A 19,306-nucleotide genomic window follows, 5' to 3' on the forward strand; every position below is an offset into this window, starting at 1 on the left:
ATCTCGAGCAGAATTGCTTGCCCTGAGCGCTGACTTAGCTCTGACGGGCGCAGACGGGCTTGCCTTAGGTGCGCCTTCGGCGCACCGTTGGCGCGCCCGTTGCTCGTTCGAGCAGGCGCCATTCAAACAAGGTGTGGCTAAAGCTGGCGTGCAGCGTGCGTCATCTGGAACACTGACCGTGAACAACGCGAGTCGTGTCCAAGATGGCCGCTGTCCCGACTAACCCCCCCGAGAGTGCCACCCGATGAGGAAGGGATATGGTACACTCTGTTTAAAGACTTCCACACAATGTCAGCTAATTCAACAATTCCAACGCTGTATTTTAAAACATTTCCAAGAAGCCCCAATTCACACAATCCACGCAAATAACCTTCCCCCCAAATTCCCTCTGTCACACAACAAAGAACGCTTATTTTAAAATGAGGAGGGTGGGCAAAAAACCACCTTTTCCAAGCGACTCATATGTTTGGTGAAAGGGCACACGGGACAACATCCACAAGGGAAATTACCTGTGACTCGTGAAGCCCCCCATAAAGTATTCTGTCTGGCCCCCTGTTGTGGTAGTCTCGGTCTAGTATGAACTAGTAGATCTTGCAGATTACTACTCCTTTTCAGAGCAAATAAAGCTTCTCCAATGTTAGAGAACCTGTATTCGAAATATGCCAGGATTTTGTAACGGCCCTTTTGATATTGTCAGTCAAGTCACTGTAAGTAGTCACACAAACCATTCTCTTTTTTTCTGGTTCATCATAAGATTCAAGCAATGCTTCTCAGTGGTTATTATGTGCTCTTTTTTCTGCTTTATACACCAAGTGAGTGGGATAATTTCTTGCAAGTAATTCTTCACTCAAATTCTTGGCATGTTGTTTGTACCTCGCTACAATTCCTACGTAGTCCTAAAAACTAACCTATAGGAAGATTCGTCAATAAGGCACGTGGTTGAAAGCTATGATAACTAAGCAGTGAATTCCTAGCCATAGGCTTTTGGTATAATTCTGTGTGGATTTTACCATTTTTAGGGTATAGCCTAAGATCTAGGTATGATACTGTCATGGTACTGGCTTCACCAGTAAATTTCAGATAAATGTCACAGTCATTCAACCAATTGGAAAACATATAAAGAGATCCCTGGTCACCTTCCCAGATGACCAGGATATCGTCTATATACTGTTTCCGCAGTTTGAGTTGAGGTTGAAAAGGATTCGTACTGGGGTATACAAACTTGGTTTCGAAGCCATGCATATATAAATTGGCCATACTAGGGGCACAAGTGCTGCCCATAGAAGTGCCCGTAGTTTGCCAATATAATTTCCCTTCATAACTGAAGAAATTTTCTTTTAAGGTTAAACTCGCACATCGCATCACAAAGGCAATTGGGGTCTGATCCTCACGTGGATGACAATCAAGTAATTATTAAGAACAAGCAACATGGCAGGAGGCAGGGCAGGGGAGGCAGCAGTAACACAACTGGCATGTTAAGAGGGGTTGGAGGAAGAATGCTATATTTAAATGTAAGAAGCCAGGGCACTGACGCTGAACACAACAAACCGTACCAGAGCAGGAAACCAAGAAAAAATATGGTAACCCAGAGACCAAACACCAAACCTTAGAGCAATGAGACAGTACTAAGCCCCTGCTCTGTGGGAGGAACAGAAGAGAGAAAGGATGGAAAAAGAGGCTGGACTGACCACTAGCAAGCAAAAAATGTTAAAGGACACTGACATAGACAAATGAAAAGCAATATCAAAAAAGGGGATGGACTTTAAGCACACAGACTGATTACAGCAGGCCTCGAAGTGGCAGCTGCGCTGTCCAGCTCGACCAAAAAAAAAGGTTAAAACAAAAACAAAAAGATCAGGAGAGTGCTAAGAAAATATCTGCTATTCAATTTTCAAAAAGCGCCTTAAGAGAGTATGGCAAAGGAGCAGAGATTCCTCTCTGTGAATAACCGGTTATGTACCCATTAATCATTGAGCAAGTTTCATAAAAGTTAGACCAACTAATGTTATTTAATGTTCTTTTCTTAAATTGCCTGGGCAGAAAGGTCTGGCATCTATACACTTAACTTTTACTACAGAATTTCTGAGCTCAGACATGAAAATATTAGGAACAAGAAAACAAACCTAATAATAATTCAAACAAGTATTTACCTGACAGCTGCAGTTCTCTTCAGGTTGCCTAGCTCCTGATTCTTCATGAGATGTGAAAACACAACAGGAGGTTGAGGAAGAAGGAAGACAAAGCGAAAATAAGCTTGAAGGCACCAGTCTCTTGACTGCACCCATTGGAGGGAGGGAGAGCAGGGTGTGAAGGAAAAAGCCTGGCAGCAGCAGTCTCATGACAAAAGGGATGGAGTTGAAAGTAGGAGAAGAGGTACACAGTTACATTGTGCATGGCATCCAGGCTACATGTCAAAACAAAGAAGAGCAAAGAATAAACAAAAGCATTTGCAATGCAATAGGTCTCGCATTTACGAGAGTTTCAGCTATTGGCAATAGCTTAAAGTCTCACAAATGCAAGAGCTATTGCATTGCAAATACTTTTTTTGTAAAAGTGCCCCATGCTGCGCTTACACATTAATGGCAGCCGAGCTCCTTTCTTTAGCTCCTTCGATGCTGGTGATGGAACCATTCCGTCATCAGTCACGGTTGAGCTGTGCTGATGACGGAATGGTTCCGTCATGACCACACCCAGTTAAGGGATGTCCAGCACCGGAGGGGAATCGGGGCAGCAGCCAAGGTGTTAGACGAGCTGTGTCCAAAGAAAGGTACACAGTGGCCATTAAAGTGAAAGCGTAGTGTAGGTCACTTTTACAAAAAAAGCGTTTGTCAGGTTGACAAACAAAATATTTTTTTTGTAAATACGCCCCATGCTGCAGTTTCAATTTAATAGCGGCTGTGTGTCTTTCTTTAGATGTGCCACGTCTAAAGAAAGGGGCGAGCCTCCATTAATATGAAATTCTGGCAGGGGCGCTTGTAAACAAAATAAAAAAGTGAATAGATAGAAAAAATACAGACGGCTGCATTTAGTGCCACAAAAAAAACCAAAGGCTTGGCCATCACTGTGGCGTGCTGTGCTATAAAAAAGAAGTGTTAGGAGAGAGCGTATCTTGCCTGCAACAGAAGGAAGGTGAAAAACATTTAACGAAATAGTCGTCGGAGGCTTTCATTAAAGACGACCAAGTAACAACACATGTAAGAGGGCCAGTCCTTAACAGAGGCTACAAGACGAGACATGGCGGTACTAAGGAGGGACTACTAAGCCTAATGACCAATGAAAAGCCACAGTTTACAAAAAACAATGACACAGCCAATGAAAAATATGAGCGATGAGTGGGAGGAGCTTCAAGTCCATACCCAAATACAGCATGCCTCGCAGAGCAGTGCATGAGCTGCCCAGGCTTGACCTAAAAATAACAAAAATATATCTCCAGTGTTGATGCACAAACAGACATCTCCTGTATCTGCAAGAAAACACATAATGTATTCAAATTTGATTTTAATTGGATAAAGCCAGCTGACAAACGTTTTTGCAACTCCTATTTGCACAAAGTTTGAGTGGCTTAGCTGAATCTGTGTCCAGTGATTTAGGGCTGAGATAGGGTAGGCATTATAGACACTGCAGTTCTGGTGAGAGTCGAAATTACCCGCAATTGCAGATGAGTGGGTAAAATTGAGGATTGGAAGTGATGGAGAGTAAATGTCATTTGATGGCTACCTTTATCAATTCTTACTAGTAAAGATCATTGCAACAATAAATTCCTCGTGAAGACATGTTAACCGGTTAAGTCAAACAACGTAAGAGACACATGATGCATCATTATACAGCATGTAGCATGTTCTAACTCGATCAACGCAAACATTTAAACAATGAGAGAAACAAATGAGAATACACATAACTGTATCTATGTGTTGAGAGAAAATAAAAAATATGTTAACATTGAGAGTTTGTGATAACATTTATGAGTGCATCGAAATATGAAAATATATATAGGGGGAGGGAGCACACTGCCTCTTGTCCCAGCACAGTTCACCCCATTGCATCCTGGTAAATGCAGTACGCTTACTTTCAAAGTTGCTGTAATCTTTCACCAAAGTTGGTGCATGTAGTGCTGTTATCTCTAAACACGTGTTTCTGGCTTTATCCCGTCATCAGTAGAGAGGAAAGAGTAGTAAGGAGCAGAGAAAAGTCATCAGGGGTTGCTGAAATGGTGCCCAAGTCTTCACAGGTCGCAGTACCTTTCCACAGGCACACAGGTGCATCCCAGGAGAGCTTGTCAGCTCGTTGGCTCAGGGAGCCTTTTGAGCACAGGGGGAGAGGGAGCACACTGCCTCTCATCCCAGCACAGTTCACCCCATTGCATCCTGGTAAATGCAGTATGCTTACTTTCAAAGTTGCTGTAGTCTTTCACCAAAGTTGGTGCAGGTAGTGCTGTTATCTCTAGACATGTGTTTCTGGGTTTAGCCCGTCATCAGTAGAAAGCAAAGAGTTGTAAGGAGCAGAGAAAAGTCATCAGAGGTTGCTGAAATGGTGCCCAAGTCTTCACAGGTCACAGTACCTCTCCACAGGCACACAGGTGCATCCCAGGAGAGCTCGTCAGCTTGTTGGCTCATGGAAGCCTTTTGAACACAGGGGGGGAGGGAGCACACTGCCTCTCATCCCAGCACAGTTGATCCCATTGCATCCTGGTAAATGCAGTATGCTTACTTTCAAAGTTGCTGTAGTCTTTCACCAAAGTTGGTGCAGGTAGTGCTATTATCTCTAGACAGGTGTTTCTGGGTTTGTATGATTAAAGAATCATGAAACTCATTTTGTTTCTTTCCCCAGATAAACCATCAGCTGTCTTTCAAAGCCTTGTACTGTATTGTGAGGCTACATGTATTAGTGAATTTGTCATTAAATCAGATTTGAAATGCAATTCTTCAACTGTCCATTCAAACTGAGGTTTTTATATAAATGTTTTCATGAATTATCTTTATCGATGCTGTCTTTTTCTCTTAGACATATTTCTAGTCAAGGTGTGTACCAGTGTCTGCAAATCAGCAGGGATGCGCCAGGAAACTTGCGACACGCATCACAAACCTTGCGCCACCAAAGATGCGCTGCATTTACAATGCACTGCATCATGGCGCAATGAAATGTTGTAACGTTGGCGCAGTGCTGGAGTTGTGTCGCAGGCATGACGCAACTCCAGCACTGTACCAACCCGGCCTATCTTGCACATGGTGCGTCACTCCTTATGCCTTCTTCAAGAAAGCGCAAGGGTTTAACGCAGCGGGGTCGAAAAAGTGACCGAGTGAAATCTTGGATATTTCCCTCAGGCACTTTTCTGAGGCGTTCCTGCACCAGAAACCTCCCCCCCCTGTACCGGAACGACCACATGAAACCTGACACAGGTTTCATGTGGTGCAGGGCTTTACAACGCGACGCACCTCCCTAGATGTGTCACGTTGTAAATTCCCTGCAGCATGGCGCCAGCTTTACGCTGCCGCTGCGTCACAGAAGTGACGCAACAGCGGCGCAAAAGTGGCGCATGGGACTTGTACATCTGCCCCTAAGAGACCTACAAAAGTTTAGTTTTGGAGATAAAAGTAAGTGTCCCAAACCTGTCTGTAAGACTTGCCGGTCTTCTCCGCCTTCTCTCGCTTTATTATTTCCTCCTTCAGCCTGAAAACAAAAACATGACAGGAGAATCAGGAACAATTCCTCCAACAAACTTTCTGTCACAATTTGGGGTGTTATTGTGCATGTTTTCTTAATGTATATAAATTGTAGCAGGCAAAGTAAAATGTAAGATGCTCTGATTCCTGTAGGGGCCTTCCTTGCACTTCATAAAAATCTGAAAATAAAATTAATGCCCCTTTGCCGCCTCGGTCTTCCATTCGTGTGCCACTGCGGTCGCGGCCACTTCACAAGGGCCCCCGCTCTGGATCAGGAGATCACCGGGAGGTGCGGCACCCCCGTTAGCCAAACAAAAACACACACCTAAGAAACCCAGCTTAGGAGAGATATGGACCTGCCGGAGCAATGTCGAAAAACAAACTGTATCTAACTTCATGAGCTCGCAGCACTCGAGAATTCACAGTTTGGCAGGCAGAGGGCGTGAGAGAGTGGCCATAGCTTTATTAAAGAAGAGAGCGAGAGAAGACACGGGTAGCTGTGAGGGGGAACCTGATGTCCAAGGGACGCACTCCTCGTCCAAAAGTACAGATGTTTGAGGGCAAAATCTCGGGGACGTTACCCTGTGTTTGTAAACATGGTGGGATGTCAGCCCTCACGTTTTTAGAACAGAGGACACAACCCACCATACCCATGAAACCACTCAGCGTGACATACCTTGCGCTGCCCCATGGAAGTAAAAGACGCCCTGATTGAAACAGTGTCCTGAGTTCAAGCCATTAGTAGTAAGTGTTATATACACATCCTAATTCGCACCATGAAGATTTGAGGTGCTATTCTGCACTGAATCTGAGAGGGCACCACAGATGGAAATCAGATTGTGTCAAGTTAATAAGGTCCTTTGCATGCCCACCGGGAGGTGGCCAATAATGCTAAGGCTCGCTGCAGCCTTCACAGGGCACTCAATCATGGAGGCCCACCATGCCTAGGCTTCCAAAAGGTAGCCACAGGGTCACTGGATTATACTGCAAGAGGGTCATCAGAGGCCTTCGGGGCGCCTTCTTCTGAAAGTCCCCAGATTTTGCAAATCTCAGACTGGAGGCTGCTCCTTTTCAGTCTACATTTCATTTTGAAGAAGTTACCAAAGCAACTTCAGTTTTGTTACACCCATCCTTCCTTCTGAAACAAGCTAACAACTTTACTCTTTGAATAGTTCAGCACAGTTGATGTTCTACTATTGACGCTGGGTGGTCTTAGGGTGACAGTGTTCTTTATAAATACATTTTATACAATAAAAAACAAGCTTTCTCCTGCACTGGTGTAACAGACCTTGAGGGGCCCCTGCAAGCTACGTGGAGGGCCCCCCTCCAGACTCAATCCGGGGCTCTCCTGCCAGAGTACTGTGCTGAGGGGCACCCTGGAGAATGGGGGGCCCACCGCACCCCACGGCTGCGGGGGCCTGTGTTACGCCACTGTTCTCCCGCTAAATCCTAAAGGCATGGTCCCTCCTCCACGCAGGAGCATCTCAAGACCCATGTCTTCAAGCAATCCTCCCTCTCTATGTAACCTCCACTCTTAGACTTTCTGAAGAGTGTGATGCCATAAAATGCATTCATCCAATGGCTCAGCTTGTTTTTCTCCCTCACCAGTCCACCACCTCACATCATGCACCCTCCCCACTTTCAAGTGTAGCTTCTACCCCAGTATTTGATCACCACCGTTCCCGCAGTCCAGTATCTGATACTGCCACTCCCCATCTGGCCTTCGCCATATCATGCCTCACAGCAACCCCTATCTGTTACCTGCCGTGTTTCCCCATTCCATGTCTTCATCCATCTACCCAACACCTCCCCTATCCCCTAACAGGCACGTCATATCTACCTTTAGTGTCTTCTCCACTGCCTACGCTCCGGTCGCTGACACTCCTGCCCCCCCTTCCCCGTTGTGTTTCTGTACAAGGTTTGGTATCTTTGTAGCTTCGTTCGATGTTTAATGGTCCAAATACATACATGCATGCACCTCCACATTGCCTCTCACTGGCATCCCCTACACCAATGGGAGTGAGTAGGACTAGTTCAATCAATCAAACAATCAATCAGTGGTTTAGGTTCCAGGTTTTAACAGCGATGTGGGAAAAAGCTCTCCTGCCCGTTCTGCTTCTGCTGATGTGGGAGACCTCCGCCAGGGCGAGGTCAGCTGAGCAGAGGCTTCTCTTGGGTACGTAGAAATATACTCGGTCGTTGAGGTATTTGGGTCCGATGTTGTTGAGGGATTTGTAGGCGTGGGTGAGGAGTTTGTAGGTGATCCTCTTCTCGACGGGGAGCCAGTGAAGGGTTCGGAGGTCTTGGGTCATATGTTTGTGGTGCGGTGTCCCTAGGACGAGTCTGGCTGCAGCGTTCTGGATGGTCTGGAGCTTGCTTATAAGAATTGTGTTGATTCCGGCGTAGAGAGTGTTGCCGTAGTCAAGTCTGCTGGTGATGAGTGCAAGGGTGACGGTCTTTCTGCAGTCGGGGGGATCCATTTGAAAGTCTTGCGGAGGATGCGGAGGCGTTTGAAACTGGTGGAGGAGACAGCGTTGATCTGGCGGTTCATGGATAGGGAGGAGTCAAGGATATTGCTGAGGTTCCGAGCGTGGTCAGTCGGGGTGGGTGGGCTCCGGAGGGCAGAGGGCCACCAGGTGTTGTCCCATGCGGAGGTGCAGGGTCCGAGGATGAGGACCTCGGTCTTCTCGAAGTTGAGCTTTAGGCTGCTGTCCTTCATCCAAGCTGCTACACTTCTTATTCCTTCTTGGAAGATGAGTATGGTGATTTCTGGGTTCTTGGTGAGGGAGAGGATGAGTTGGGTGTCGTAGGCGTAGGATGCGACGCTAAGCCCGTGCTGTCTGACGATGGCAGCGATGGGGGCCATGTAGGTGTTGAAGAGCGTTGGGCTTAGTGAAGATCCCTGGGGTACTCCGCAGACGATGTCAGTGGGGGCGGAGTGGAAAGGGGGGAGTCTGATCCACTGGGTTCTGCCAGAGAGGAAGGATCGGATCCAGTCGAGGGTGGATCCTTGAATTCCTGCGTTGTGGAGTCTGGTGGCTAGTGTGCGATGCAAGACTGTGTTGAAGGCTGCGGAGAGGTCTAGGAGGATGAGGGCTGCGGTGTGTCCCTGGTCGAGCAGCATGCGGATGTCGTCGGTGGCAGCGAGGAGGGCAGTGTCTGTGCTGTCGTTGCTGCGGAAGCCAGATTGGGTAGTGTCTAGGATGCAGTTTTCTTCAATGAGGGCGGTTAGCTGGGCGTTCATGAGTTGTTAGGTGACTTTGGCAGTGAACGCGAGGAGACATATAGACTGGTAGTTCTTCAGGTCCATTGGGTCGGCCGTTGTTTTCTTGAGGAGGGGTTTCACCTCTGCGCGTTTTCTGTCTTCAGGGCAGGTGCCGGTTGAAAGGGAGGAGTTGATAGTGTGTCCTAGTTTGGGATCGATGGCAGCGGCAGCCCTGTGGAAGATGTGGGGGGGGGGCAGTTGTCCGTAAGGGCTCCTGAATGTGTATTCTTCATGGTTGAGGAGAAGAGCTCGGCAGACTCCGTAACCCAGGAGGTGATGGTCGGCTTCTTGACGGTGGTGGGTGGTGTGGTGATGTCTTCTGCAGGCTCGCTGAAATTGTCGTATAGGGCCTGGATCTTCAGGTGGAAGTTGGAGCTGAGTTTGTTGCATAGTTCCTGGGAGGGTGCGATGTCAGTGGCTTCGCAGAATGGTTTTGCGAACTGCTGAATGACGTTGAACAGTTCCTTCATGTTGGATGCGTTGGTCTTGACTTTGTCTCTGATGAAGTTTCTTTTGGTGTCCCTTATACGCTGGAGGTAGTCTTTCATGGCGATCTTGTGAAGGTTTCGTGCTTCCAAGGCATTCAGGTTCTGCCAGGTTTTCTCCAAACGTCTGCAGGTACGCCTGGCTTCTTGGAGTTCGGTGGTGAACCAGGCGGCCATTGGCGGGCGTTGTTTGGCGGTGTGCCAGAGAGGTGCCAGCTTGCCGGCACAGCAAGAGACCCAGTGGTGGAATTCCCTGGCTGTGGAGTTGGGGTCGGTGGTAGAACTGGGGGGGTCTTGGAGGAGGGTGGAGTTCAGGTGTTCCTCAGTGACCTTGCTCCAGTTCTGTTGAGGCAGGCGCAGGGCAGGCTTGGGTGCGGTGAAAATAACAAAGTGACCCGCACAAGGAAAATTATAAACAGATTATATTTTTTGCTAGATAATGCAATAGTATTTTCAGATATACAACATGAACGCTTTCCAAGGAGAAGTAAGATCCAAGTCTTGAGCGTTGTATTAGAAGACTTTTTATTCATGAAAAAATATATTGGAGAATCAGAAAATTGCTAGCTGCCAACGCGTTTCGTCACCACCGTGACTTCTTCAGGGCTCTAAAATCAGTAGAACTGTGATAGATAGAGCTTGCGTCGCTTGGACAGAAATACATCAATGAAAAAACATTAAAAATCCTCTCTCCTAGTTCCCTTTGTATTTATTCTGACTTCTCAGTTATTTCCTCTGTTATACAGCAGTTTTCAGTATTAACATCTGTGTCACAGGGATAATGTCAAGGGTAGTCTGATATATCCCCAATAGTGTCTTGCTTATTTTTGTATGTTCAGGTCTTGTGGTGTTATGGGACCATCAGAATTTCTTCAGTAAATGGCGGGCATCTGGTTAGGGCTCTCCTAGTTACCCTCTTCTGTCAGATAGTCTCGTCAACCTCTTAACCCACACCTGCCTCGGGAGGGAAAACCCGGCAGCGCGCGTTCCTGTCCTCTGCTCCGCGCGCCTTGCTCAGCGTGGCACGCGCATGAACAGACCTAACGGGTTTTCCCTCCCGAGGCAGGTGTGGGTTAAGAGGTTGACGAGACTATCAGACAGAAGAGGGTAAATAGGAGAGCCCTAACCAGATGCCCGCCATTTACTGAAGAAATTCTGATGGTCCCATAACACCACAAGACCTGAACATACAAAAATAAGCAAGACACTATTGGGGATATATCAGACTACCCTTGACATTATCCCTGTGACACAGATGTTAATACTGAAAACTGCTGTATAACAGAGGAAATAACTGAGAAGTCAGACTAAATACAAAGGGAACTAGGAGAGAGGATTTTTAATGTTTTTTCATTGATGTATTTCTGTCCAAGCGACGCAAGCTCTATCTATCACAGTTCTACTGATTTTAGAGCCCTGAAGAAGTCACGGTGGTGACGAAACGCGTTGGCAGCTAGCAATTTTCTGAATCTCCAATATATTTTTTCATGAATAAAAATTCTTCTAATACAACTCTCAAGACTTGGATCTTACTTCTCCTTGGAAAGCGTTCATGTTGTATATCTGAAAATACTATTGCATTATCTAGCAAAAAATATAATCTGTTTATAATTTTCCTTGTGTGGGTCACTTTGTTATTTTCATTGTATGTGATGTTTTGCATCACTATTTAGGGGGTGTTCACGGGTCACGCCCTCGACCAATACGCACAGGCTTTTGAGTACTAGATATAGGACTATATATAGTGGAATAGTGTGCAGGTAGAAAATAGCTCTGACCCAATCATGTTGTGTTGTTCAGGCTTGGGTGCGGTGGTGTTGTTGACAGTGAAATGGACGCAGTGGTGGTCTGTCCAGAGGGGCTGGGTGGTGTGGCTGAAGCGGATGTTAGATCCTCCTGCAAAGATGGGGTCGAGGGTGTGTCCAGCTCTGTGGGTGGGCCTGTTGAGAAGCTGTTTCAGTCCTAGGCTGGTGAGGTTCTCAAGGAGAGTGGTGGAATCGGGATCCTAGTTGTTCTCGAGGTGGAAGTTCAGGTCCCCGAGCAGGATGTAGTCGGTGGAGGTGATGGTGTGGGGTGCGGCGAGCTTGGTGATGGTGGTTGCGGGCTGGGTGTGGGGTCCCGGTGGTCTGTAGATGAGGGTGCCACATGGCGTGGTCCTGGGTCTGGAAGTGGAGATGTTCTGTGTTGGAGTGTGGGTCGCTGGTGCTGGATGTGGAGAGCCAGAGGGGGATCTTGTGTGCGATGGCGAGTCCTCCTCCCGGGAGGTGTGGGCGGTCCTTTCTCTGGATCGTGTAGCCATCAGGGATAGCTCTGGCGATGTCGGGGCCGGAGGTGGCGTTGGTCCAGGTTTCCATGAAGAATGCGATGACGGGCGAGAGGGGGTTGATCAAGTCCCAGATCTCCACGGCGTGACGGTGTAGAGAGCGCATGTTGAGAAGGATGCAGTTGAGGGTTTCAGTGGGTCGTTCAGTGGGAGGTCCTTCGGTGGCTGTGGGCGTCATGTCGATGGTAAAGGACCTTCGGCTGTGCCCGCACGAGAACTGCCCATGGGTCTTGCTGGGCGCGGATCTTACACAATCGGTATGTGTGAACTGGGTCTACAGCCGGGTTGTGGACCTCTAGAGCAGCGCTCCATCTACCAGCAGCAGTCTCCCTACCTCTTCCGTCCAAAGAAAAATGTATAACACTTGTTCTAAAGGCTGCTGGTGCCCTTGCCTGCTTTTTTTTCTTTCCATAGCGCTCCATAATCTTGCCCCCCACACCTTCCCAAATATTCAATATAAAGACAATTAAGGAGGACAAGTTGGTGGCATGCCTTAATCCGCCCACCCACCTTCCTCCTACTCCTCCCAAATTATCAATTGCTAGACACTTAAAGAAGACGCTTGGGAGGGGGTGCCAACGTTGCTTTTACCCAGACTGTTCCCTGAGCAATGGCCGGCTCAGGACAACCCTCTGACCTAGCCCTGAGAGGCTTGTTACACTCCTTAAGAATCCAGAAAGGCTTTGCCAGTTAATGCTATAGTGGGGTGCCCCTCTGGACCAGCCCTCAGAAGCTGGGCATGGTGGTCAGCAGGTTTACACTTATTGCTACAGTGGGATGCCCCTCTGAGGCTTGGTATGGTCCTTTGCAGGGTACAAGTCCTAAAAAAAGAAGTAGGGGGGGTCTAACCTAGTTAATCAGTATTCAAGTGGCATCACAAAGCGTGGCATCGCAAGCGTGTGACATAACGGCGCGTGACATTACAGTGCGTGACATCAAAGAAACTGGCATCACAAGAAGTGATATCAGATTTTAAGCTCTCACATATATGTTTAGCAGGTGTATCATGAGCACATTTCAAGTATACTTGCAAACCCTCCTGATTTAGGCAGAAGATTCACACTTTTGTACGCTACATATAAAACAATGTTACCTTTTGTCAGCATTAAGCTTTCTCTAGCCCTAGTGCTTTAAAAAGAATAGTGATATTTAAATTATTACAAGGCCCCCTCAAGGGTAATAAGCGTATATAAATGTAATTTATTTTGTGCAAATACTGGGAAAGGCCAACACACCGGACGTTCTAACAGTGCATGAAAATCTCCTAAACAGAGCATGAATAAAGAGAAAAGCTGCCGCTCCTAAGTATGTGTGCAGTGCTAACAAAGTGCGAGCCTTTGTTTCCCCTCTACTGCATTTGCATCAGGTGTGAGGCTCCTGACTGCTGCCAGCCAGGAAACTCCAACAAAAGGAGGCTTGGGACCCCCGAGAATCGGCCTTTGTTGTGGCCAGTATTCTAGAAGGAGTCAGAAATAAGAGAGCCCCATCCCCGCCTGCACGTTGTTGTGATGGAAAGCAGATAACAACGTGCAGGCGCTGCTGAATGTGTCCCGGTGTTTGGAAATTACATCGGGACGAATTCAGCATCTTTTTTTGTGGGGCCCACCTCCTTGGCAGGGTGGACGGCATCCACCCTGTGAAATAAGTGGGGGGACGCCGTCCACCCCGACTCGTGCCCTGGGCTGGTCCTTTGGTGTCACAAAGGTTGCCAGCTGTTGCTAGATAGTAATGCGGTCCTTCAAAAGACCCCCTCAGACACCATCCCCTTACTTCTTTTGCAGCCGCTGGATTTCGTCGCTAAAGTTGAGGCGGTCGGCATCGACGCGGGTCTTCTCGTTGGTGAGCTGGTCCACCTGCCTGCGCAGCTCCCGCAGCTCCTCCTCGTACAGGTCGCCCACGCGGGTCTTGCCCTGGCCCTTCCGCTTCTCCAGCTCGGCCACGAGGCTCTTGTTCTGCTGCTCCAGGAAGCGCACTTTGTCGATGTATTTGGCGAAGCGGTCGTTCAGATGCTGCATCTCGACCTTCTCGTTGATGCAGGTGAACATGAACTCCTGATTGGTGGCATCTGCCAGGGAGGTGTCCAGAGTGTTCATGTTGCTGCTGCGGTGCTCCCCTGTGCTTCTCTGTGCTCCTCTCTGGTGCGCTCAGTCAGTGCTGAGGGGCGGCCGGGGACCTCTTTTAATACTCTCATGAGGGGACCGCATCCGCAGAGGCAGCGACCACAGCCAATGGGAGGACGGAGCGGCCCCAATCTGCCAATCAGCGCCAGGGTGTGACCAGGACCGTCCGGGCAGGACCAGCAGCAGGTCCAGGGTGCAGCGGCTGGGCAGAGGTGGGGCTTGTTCCAAATTCTGTCTTCACTGGGAGGGAGGCGGGCTCCTCAGCACAGTGCAAGAAGGAGGGACAGCTGCATCACAGTCATGAAAAGAAAGTTTAACGTCGCATGCTCCGCATCTTAACATTTTGAGACTCGCGGGACAGGCAATGTCGGTAGTGCATCTATTTCCGAAGCCTCCCACCCTTCTCCCTATATTGCAGCCCAAATATGTGGATTACTTCCTAGTACAAAGCCCATTCCTGCAACGCTACAGTTTATCAAGTCCCCCCCCCCCCCCCCTTGGCAATAAAGAGGGCCCCCTGCCCAGCATACATCCCTCTCTGGCCACCTAGGTAGAGGATGGGGAGAGCAGCTGAAGGATGCCTGCGCGGGTGCGCAAGTAACAGTAAAAGCAAAATGTGGTGTTAAAGAGGACAGTTCAGACACGGGATGCCCCCAAGTGAGGAAAGCAGCCCTGACGACCCGCCTGTCACTTTGACCATCAAAGCAGACATTATGAAGCATCCCTTGGGTCAACAAGGGACTCGCTCCGTGGCGGGAGGCAGCACGAGCCACTGAGAGGTGTGGCGCCGCGGCCAGGGCGACTGAGCTGGAATCTGGGGACCACGGTTCGATCTCCGGCTCCGTCGGCAGGTTAGCCCAGCACCATGTGACTCTGGGCAATAGCTCGCTTAATCTTCCCGACGGCACCTAGAGACCCTTACGGGTGATTGTGGACTTTACTGAGAGTCATCAATTCTACGCCTCTTTTTGTTGCTAAATGTGTTGATCACAAATTTCTCCCTTGGCGCAAATAACCTAGCGCGAAATTCAGCATCCCTCTTTAATATTACATTTTACAGCATTTTTACATGCACCACGCTATATGGTGCTTCCGGAAAAATTGAAAATAATCAGTTACATAAAAAAACAGAGGTGTTAAAATTGAATAAGAACATTGCCGCCATGGTGTAGGAGAGATTATACTGCAATTGCCTTTGACAAAATAAACAAGCATTGGCAATGCAGGAAAGTATGGCACACCAAATAGAACTGGAGGAAAAGTAAGTGGTCCGCCCAGGAACCAATGAAAACCCAGGAGAGAGAGGAACGTGCTGTTTACCAACTTCAACATTTGAGGAAACAACCGAGCGTGATATTTTATATCGTTTAGGTTCTGGAAAGCATCAGACTTTGAGGGAGCTTCTGACTGAGGTGTGGGCCAGCATGACCAGATGTTTCACATGATTGCAGACGACTCTGTGTGGTGCAATCTGCTATCAGAAGGGCTTATTTGTCCCCCACAGGTAACAGGTCACACACTTTTTTTGGCAAAAGTATTAATATTAATTAACAGTTCTATATTTCCAAAGGAGAGTAGATACCCCGGGCTCTCATGTTAGTCGCAAGGAACGCTAATGACCACAACCTATAAGTCTCCCTCTCTGGGTGGGGTCTTCCAGATGTTGCCAGTCAATGTACACTGTCTTGACATCCGCCCGAGTCCAGCAGCTCTGTCTCAACCAGAAGGTTCACCTCAGTGAGGAAAGGCAGGGTGCGGCACGTCCCAAACTAGGCAACCTTCTAAGCCGCTGGGTAAAAGGCACCATCTGGCAGGGACTCCCCTTATCCTTTCCAACAGTGGGGGCGGGTGAAATAAATCAGGAGTTTTTTAGTAGTTTGAGAATGGAGGGCCATGCTGCTACCACATGGCTGCAAGCAATGTTACACACATGGCTGGAAGCACTGTTACACACACGACTGCAAGCACTGTTACACACGTGGCTGCAAGCACTGCTACACACGTGACTGCAAACACTGTCAATTTCATGCTGCAAGCCCTGCTACACCCATGCCTGAAAGCACTGTTTGCATGTCTGCAAGCACTGTTACACGCATGGCTGCAAGGACTGTTAGACGCATGACTGCAAGCAGGGCACAAGTCCTATAAAAAGAAGTGGGGGGACTGACATTATGTAAATGACCTTATGACGTCACGTGCTGAACGTGTCCCGGTGTCTGAAAATTACACCGGGACACGTTCAGCTTATTTCTGTGGGGCCCAGCTTCTTGGCAGGGGGGACGGCGTCCACCCTGTGAATAGAGTGGGGGGACGCGGTCCACCCGCGTGTACGCCTGACTCGAGCCCTGACTGCACGCATTGTCACACACAGCTGCAAGCACTGTCACACACATGACTCCAAACAATGTTACATGCATGGCTGCAATCACTGTTTACATGGCTGCAAGCACTGTTACACGCATTGCTGCAACACTGGTACATGCATGACTGCAAGCATTGTCAAACGCTTGAGTGCAAGCATTTTTATATGCATGACTGCAAGAAATGTTACACACATGCCTAAATGCATAACGGTAAGCATTGTCACATGCATGGCTGCAAGCACTGTTACACGCATGACTGCAAGCAATGTCACACATATGGCTGCAAGCACTGATATACACCTGGCTGCAAGCACCCTTACACGCATCACTACAAGCACTGTTCCACGCATGGCTGCAAGCATTGTGACACGCATTGCAGGCACTGTTACACACATCACTGCAAGTATTCTCACACACATGACGGCAAGCCCGTCACACATGTGGCTGCAGGCAATGCTGCATTTATCGCTTTGTTTAGAGGATTGGCTACAGTTTCCAGATCTTTATTGTTTTATTTTCCACAGTTCACTGGTTTGAACAAAACATTAAACAAATATTTGCAATGCAATCGGTCTCGCCTTTGGCACCATATTTGTATTTAGCTATGCAGCACATTAGCCTGGGTGCTGAAACATCTACTGTTCTTTAATATGGAGAGAAATATTTCCTTTCAGCGTGAAATGGTACAGTCCAAAGCTCTGTGTTTTAATATGAAATCAGGGCAATCGGTGGTCGTATCACTGTAAATACAAGATTTGAAAAAAATATTTTCTACGGTTGCTTGTGGAAGACAATATCTATGGACTGGAATCTAGAGAAGCTAAAGTGATTCTGGTAATTTACTGACCTCTGCTGGTCGTATTCTATCAAGAAAGTTAAATAGAGGCAGTTGCCAGAAAAACAAAAGAAAGTCCCTAAGCAGAAAGCAATTCTGGTATTTTACTGACCTCTACTGGTCGTTTTCTGTCAAGACAGTTAAATAGTGGCAGCTGAGCAAGCAGAAAGCAATTCTGTTTTTTTACTGACCTCTACTGGTTGTTTTCTATCAAAACAGTTAAATAGAGGTAGTTAAACAAAAAATAAAAGTCCTCAAGCGGAAGCAGATAAGTCCTAGGGCTGATCTCCAGAGCCCACAAAGTACATACATATATACGTCTATACTAAAGTATATACAAGAGGTCTTGAATGCTTGACCTAGAAACAAGAAGAACCACAAACAAAAGCACACACGCATTTACCATGCCATAGATCTTGCATTTGTGAAAGTTAAGCAAATGACAAGGTATATTACCCAAGTGTTTTTGTTTGGAGTGGATGTATGTAGTATGGAGTCAAATTATGTGTGTTGGATTAGAATTTGTTAGTTGTGGAATTGTGTGGTGTGTAGTGTATTTGCACAGAGGAATTTTGTGGAATCGGGAATAGATGGGGTGTGAGCTGCACAGAAGGGATAGAAGGGAAGATGGAGACGGATAGGTAGATTGCGCATGAAATGGGGAATGAAATCCAGAAAGAGGAGCAGAAACACTGTGTGAGAATGAGAGAAAGAGGGGGAGAGCAGGCTACAGATGCATAAAGATGGAGCACTGTGGATGCAGCAGACACCGCAAGAAGAGGAGGAGAGAGTGGGTTTCAGGGAGGGAAACCTTCAAAGGCAAGGTACGAAACTGTGCTCAAAGACCTGAAGTGAACCCCATGAGAGAGGCGGAAAGAGTTTGTGAGAGAGTGAGGGAGAGGGGTAAGGGTAGGTACGAAAGAGAGAGAGGGATGAGAGGGAGGGGCATCTAGAGTGGGGGTAAAGTTGGACCAGTGCATAGCTTGAGGAGGAGCAGGAAGTGTCAGGATCTGAAGCGGTATCGCGCCTGCCTAATTTATCTTGGACTACCTGCCCCAGAATACCCTGCTTCTAGTAGGCGGGACCTATATAGTCATCGTCAACCCGGAAGTCGGGTTGTATTGAATGTTGCCTTCGGTACCTAGCGGAGCGTCTGTCCGCTTCTTCTCTGGTGATCTGTGGTGCTTCGCAGACGTCTCTGCTGAAGACACGGACACCAGTTTTCAGACACCCAGAGTGCAGCGGCTGTGCGGTCTCGTCCGTGCAGCGTCACTGGAGGAGAGAGACCTTTTTCGTTGTTCGCGGCTGCGAACCAGAAGACTGTTGTCACCGTGGAGGAATCGTTTCCTCGTGTGCTGTGTGTGATCCGAGAGTCAGTGGCCACTGGATCTCGTTTCAGAACAGGGCAGTTGTTACCTCGTGGACCGCCATTCCTATTGGATTGAGCATCGTGGCAGCGGGCAGATTTCCATGTCTGCAGAACAGCGGGGGCGGGGCAATAAGGCATTACCCGGATCAAAGCACAGTATTCGGAGCCCAGAGGTACTGTAGACTCCGTTTGTACTCTGTACGGTAATGGGATTACCTCATCCTGTGCCCTAGTTGTTTTTGAGTTTTGACCCCTTATCATTTTGGTTCTTGTGCTGAACTACTGTGGATTACGATCTCTGTTTCTGTGGAGTGAACAGAAGGAGGTTGTTTTGGAGAACTATACCTTGAACTGTGTCTACTGGCTTCTGGGGGAGTTTGGTCCGTTCTTTCATGTCTGCATGGTGCATGACCCTGGGTATGTATGAGGAAAGGGAATCTAGGTGTCTGGTGTGGAATTGAGCGGTGGAATCGGTGTATAATCTGTGCTTGTGTTTTATGGGCATTCACCAGATTGTTCCACGTTAGGAGAGGCCATTCAGAGACAGATACCTTAGTCCCCCACAGTGTATTCAGCAAGGTACGTGGAACAACACCAGTGAGACTATGGAGTGTAGTGAGATGGTATAGACCTTTAGTAATGGGTTGTCCTTTGTCTTTCAGGTTTCCTAATCCCAGGCAGCACCTTCCCTACCCCTTTTTTCCCACGCCTGATCACCTCTAAGCTCTGGAGGTTTAGTAGCAGGGCTTGGGGAGGTCTGGAGGTGGACCCGTAGAGCATCATCCGGATCCCGAAGAGCACGGAGAACCGGCACAGGAAGGTAGCACTCATCTTTATTGCACCCACTGTTGCTGCTTTTGAGAGAGCAGGGTAGGCTGTAGACATT

At 48.0% G+C, this 19,306-nt stretch overlaps 1 protein-coding gene across 1 annotated transcript in view; it reads right to left on the reverse strand.

The window, feature by feature from the left end:
* LOC144784144 (vimentin-like) overlaps positions 1-13,826 on the reverse strand; it is a 33,231-nt gene extending 19,405 nt beyond the window's left edge. The window contains exons 1-2 of the mRNA XM_078662820.1: positions 13,504-13,826; positions 5,607-5,667 (exon numbers count right to left, since the gene is read on the reverse strand). Coding sequence (XP_078518946.1) covers positions 5,607-5,667; positions 13,504-13,826 — 384 coding nt within the window. The remainder of the gene's footprint in view (positions 1-5,606; positions 5,668-13,503) is intronic.
* Between the last annotated feature and the right edge of the window lie 5,480 nt (positions 13,827-19,306).

This window comes from Lissotriton helveticus, chromosome 10 (genome assembly GCF_964261635.1).
Source record: "Lissotriton helveticus chromosome 10, aLisHel1.1, whole genome shotgun sequence".
NCBI lineage: Eukaryota > Metazoa > Chordata > Amphibia > Caudata > Salamandridae > Lissotriton > Lissotriton helveticus.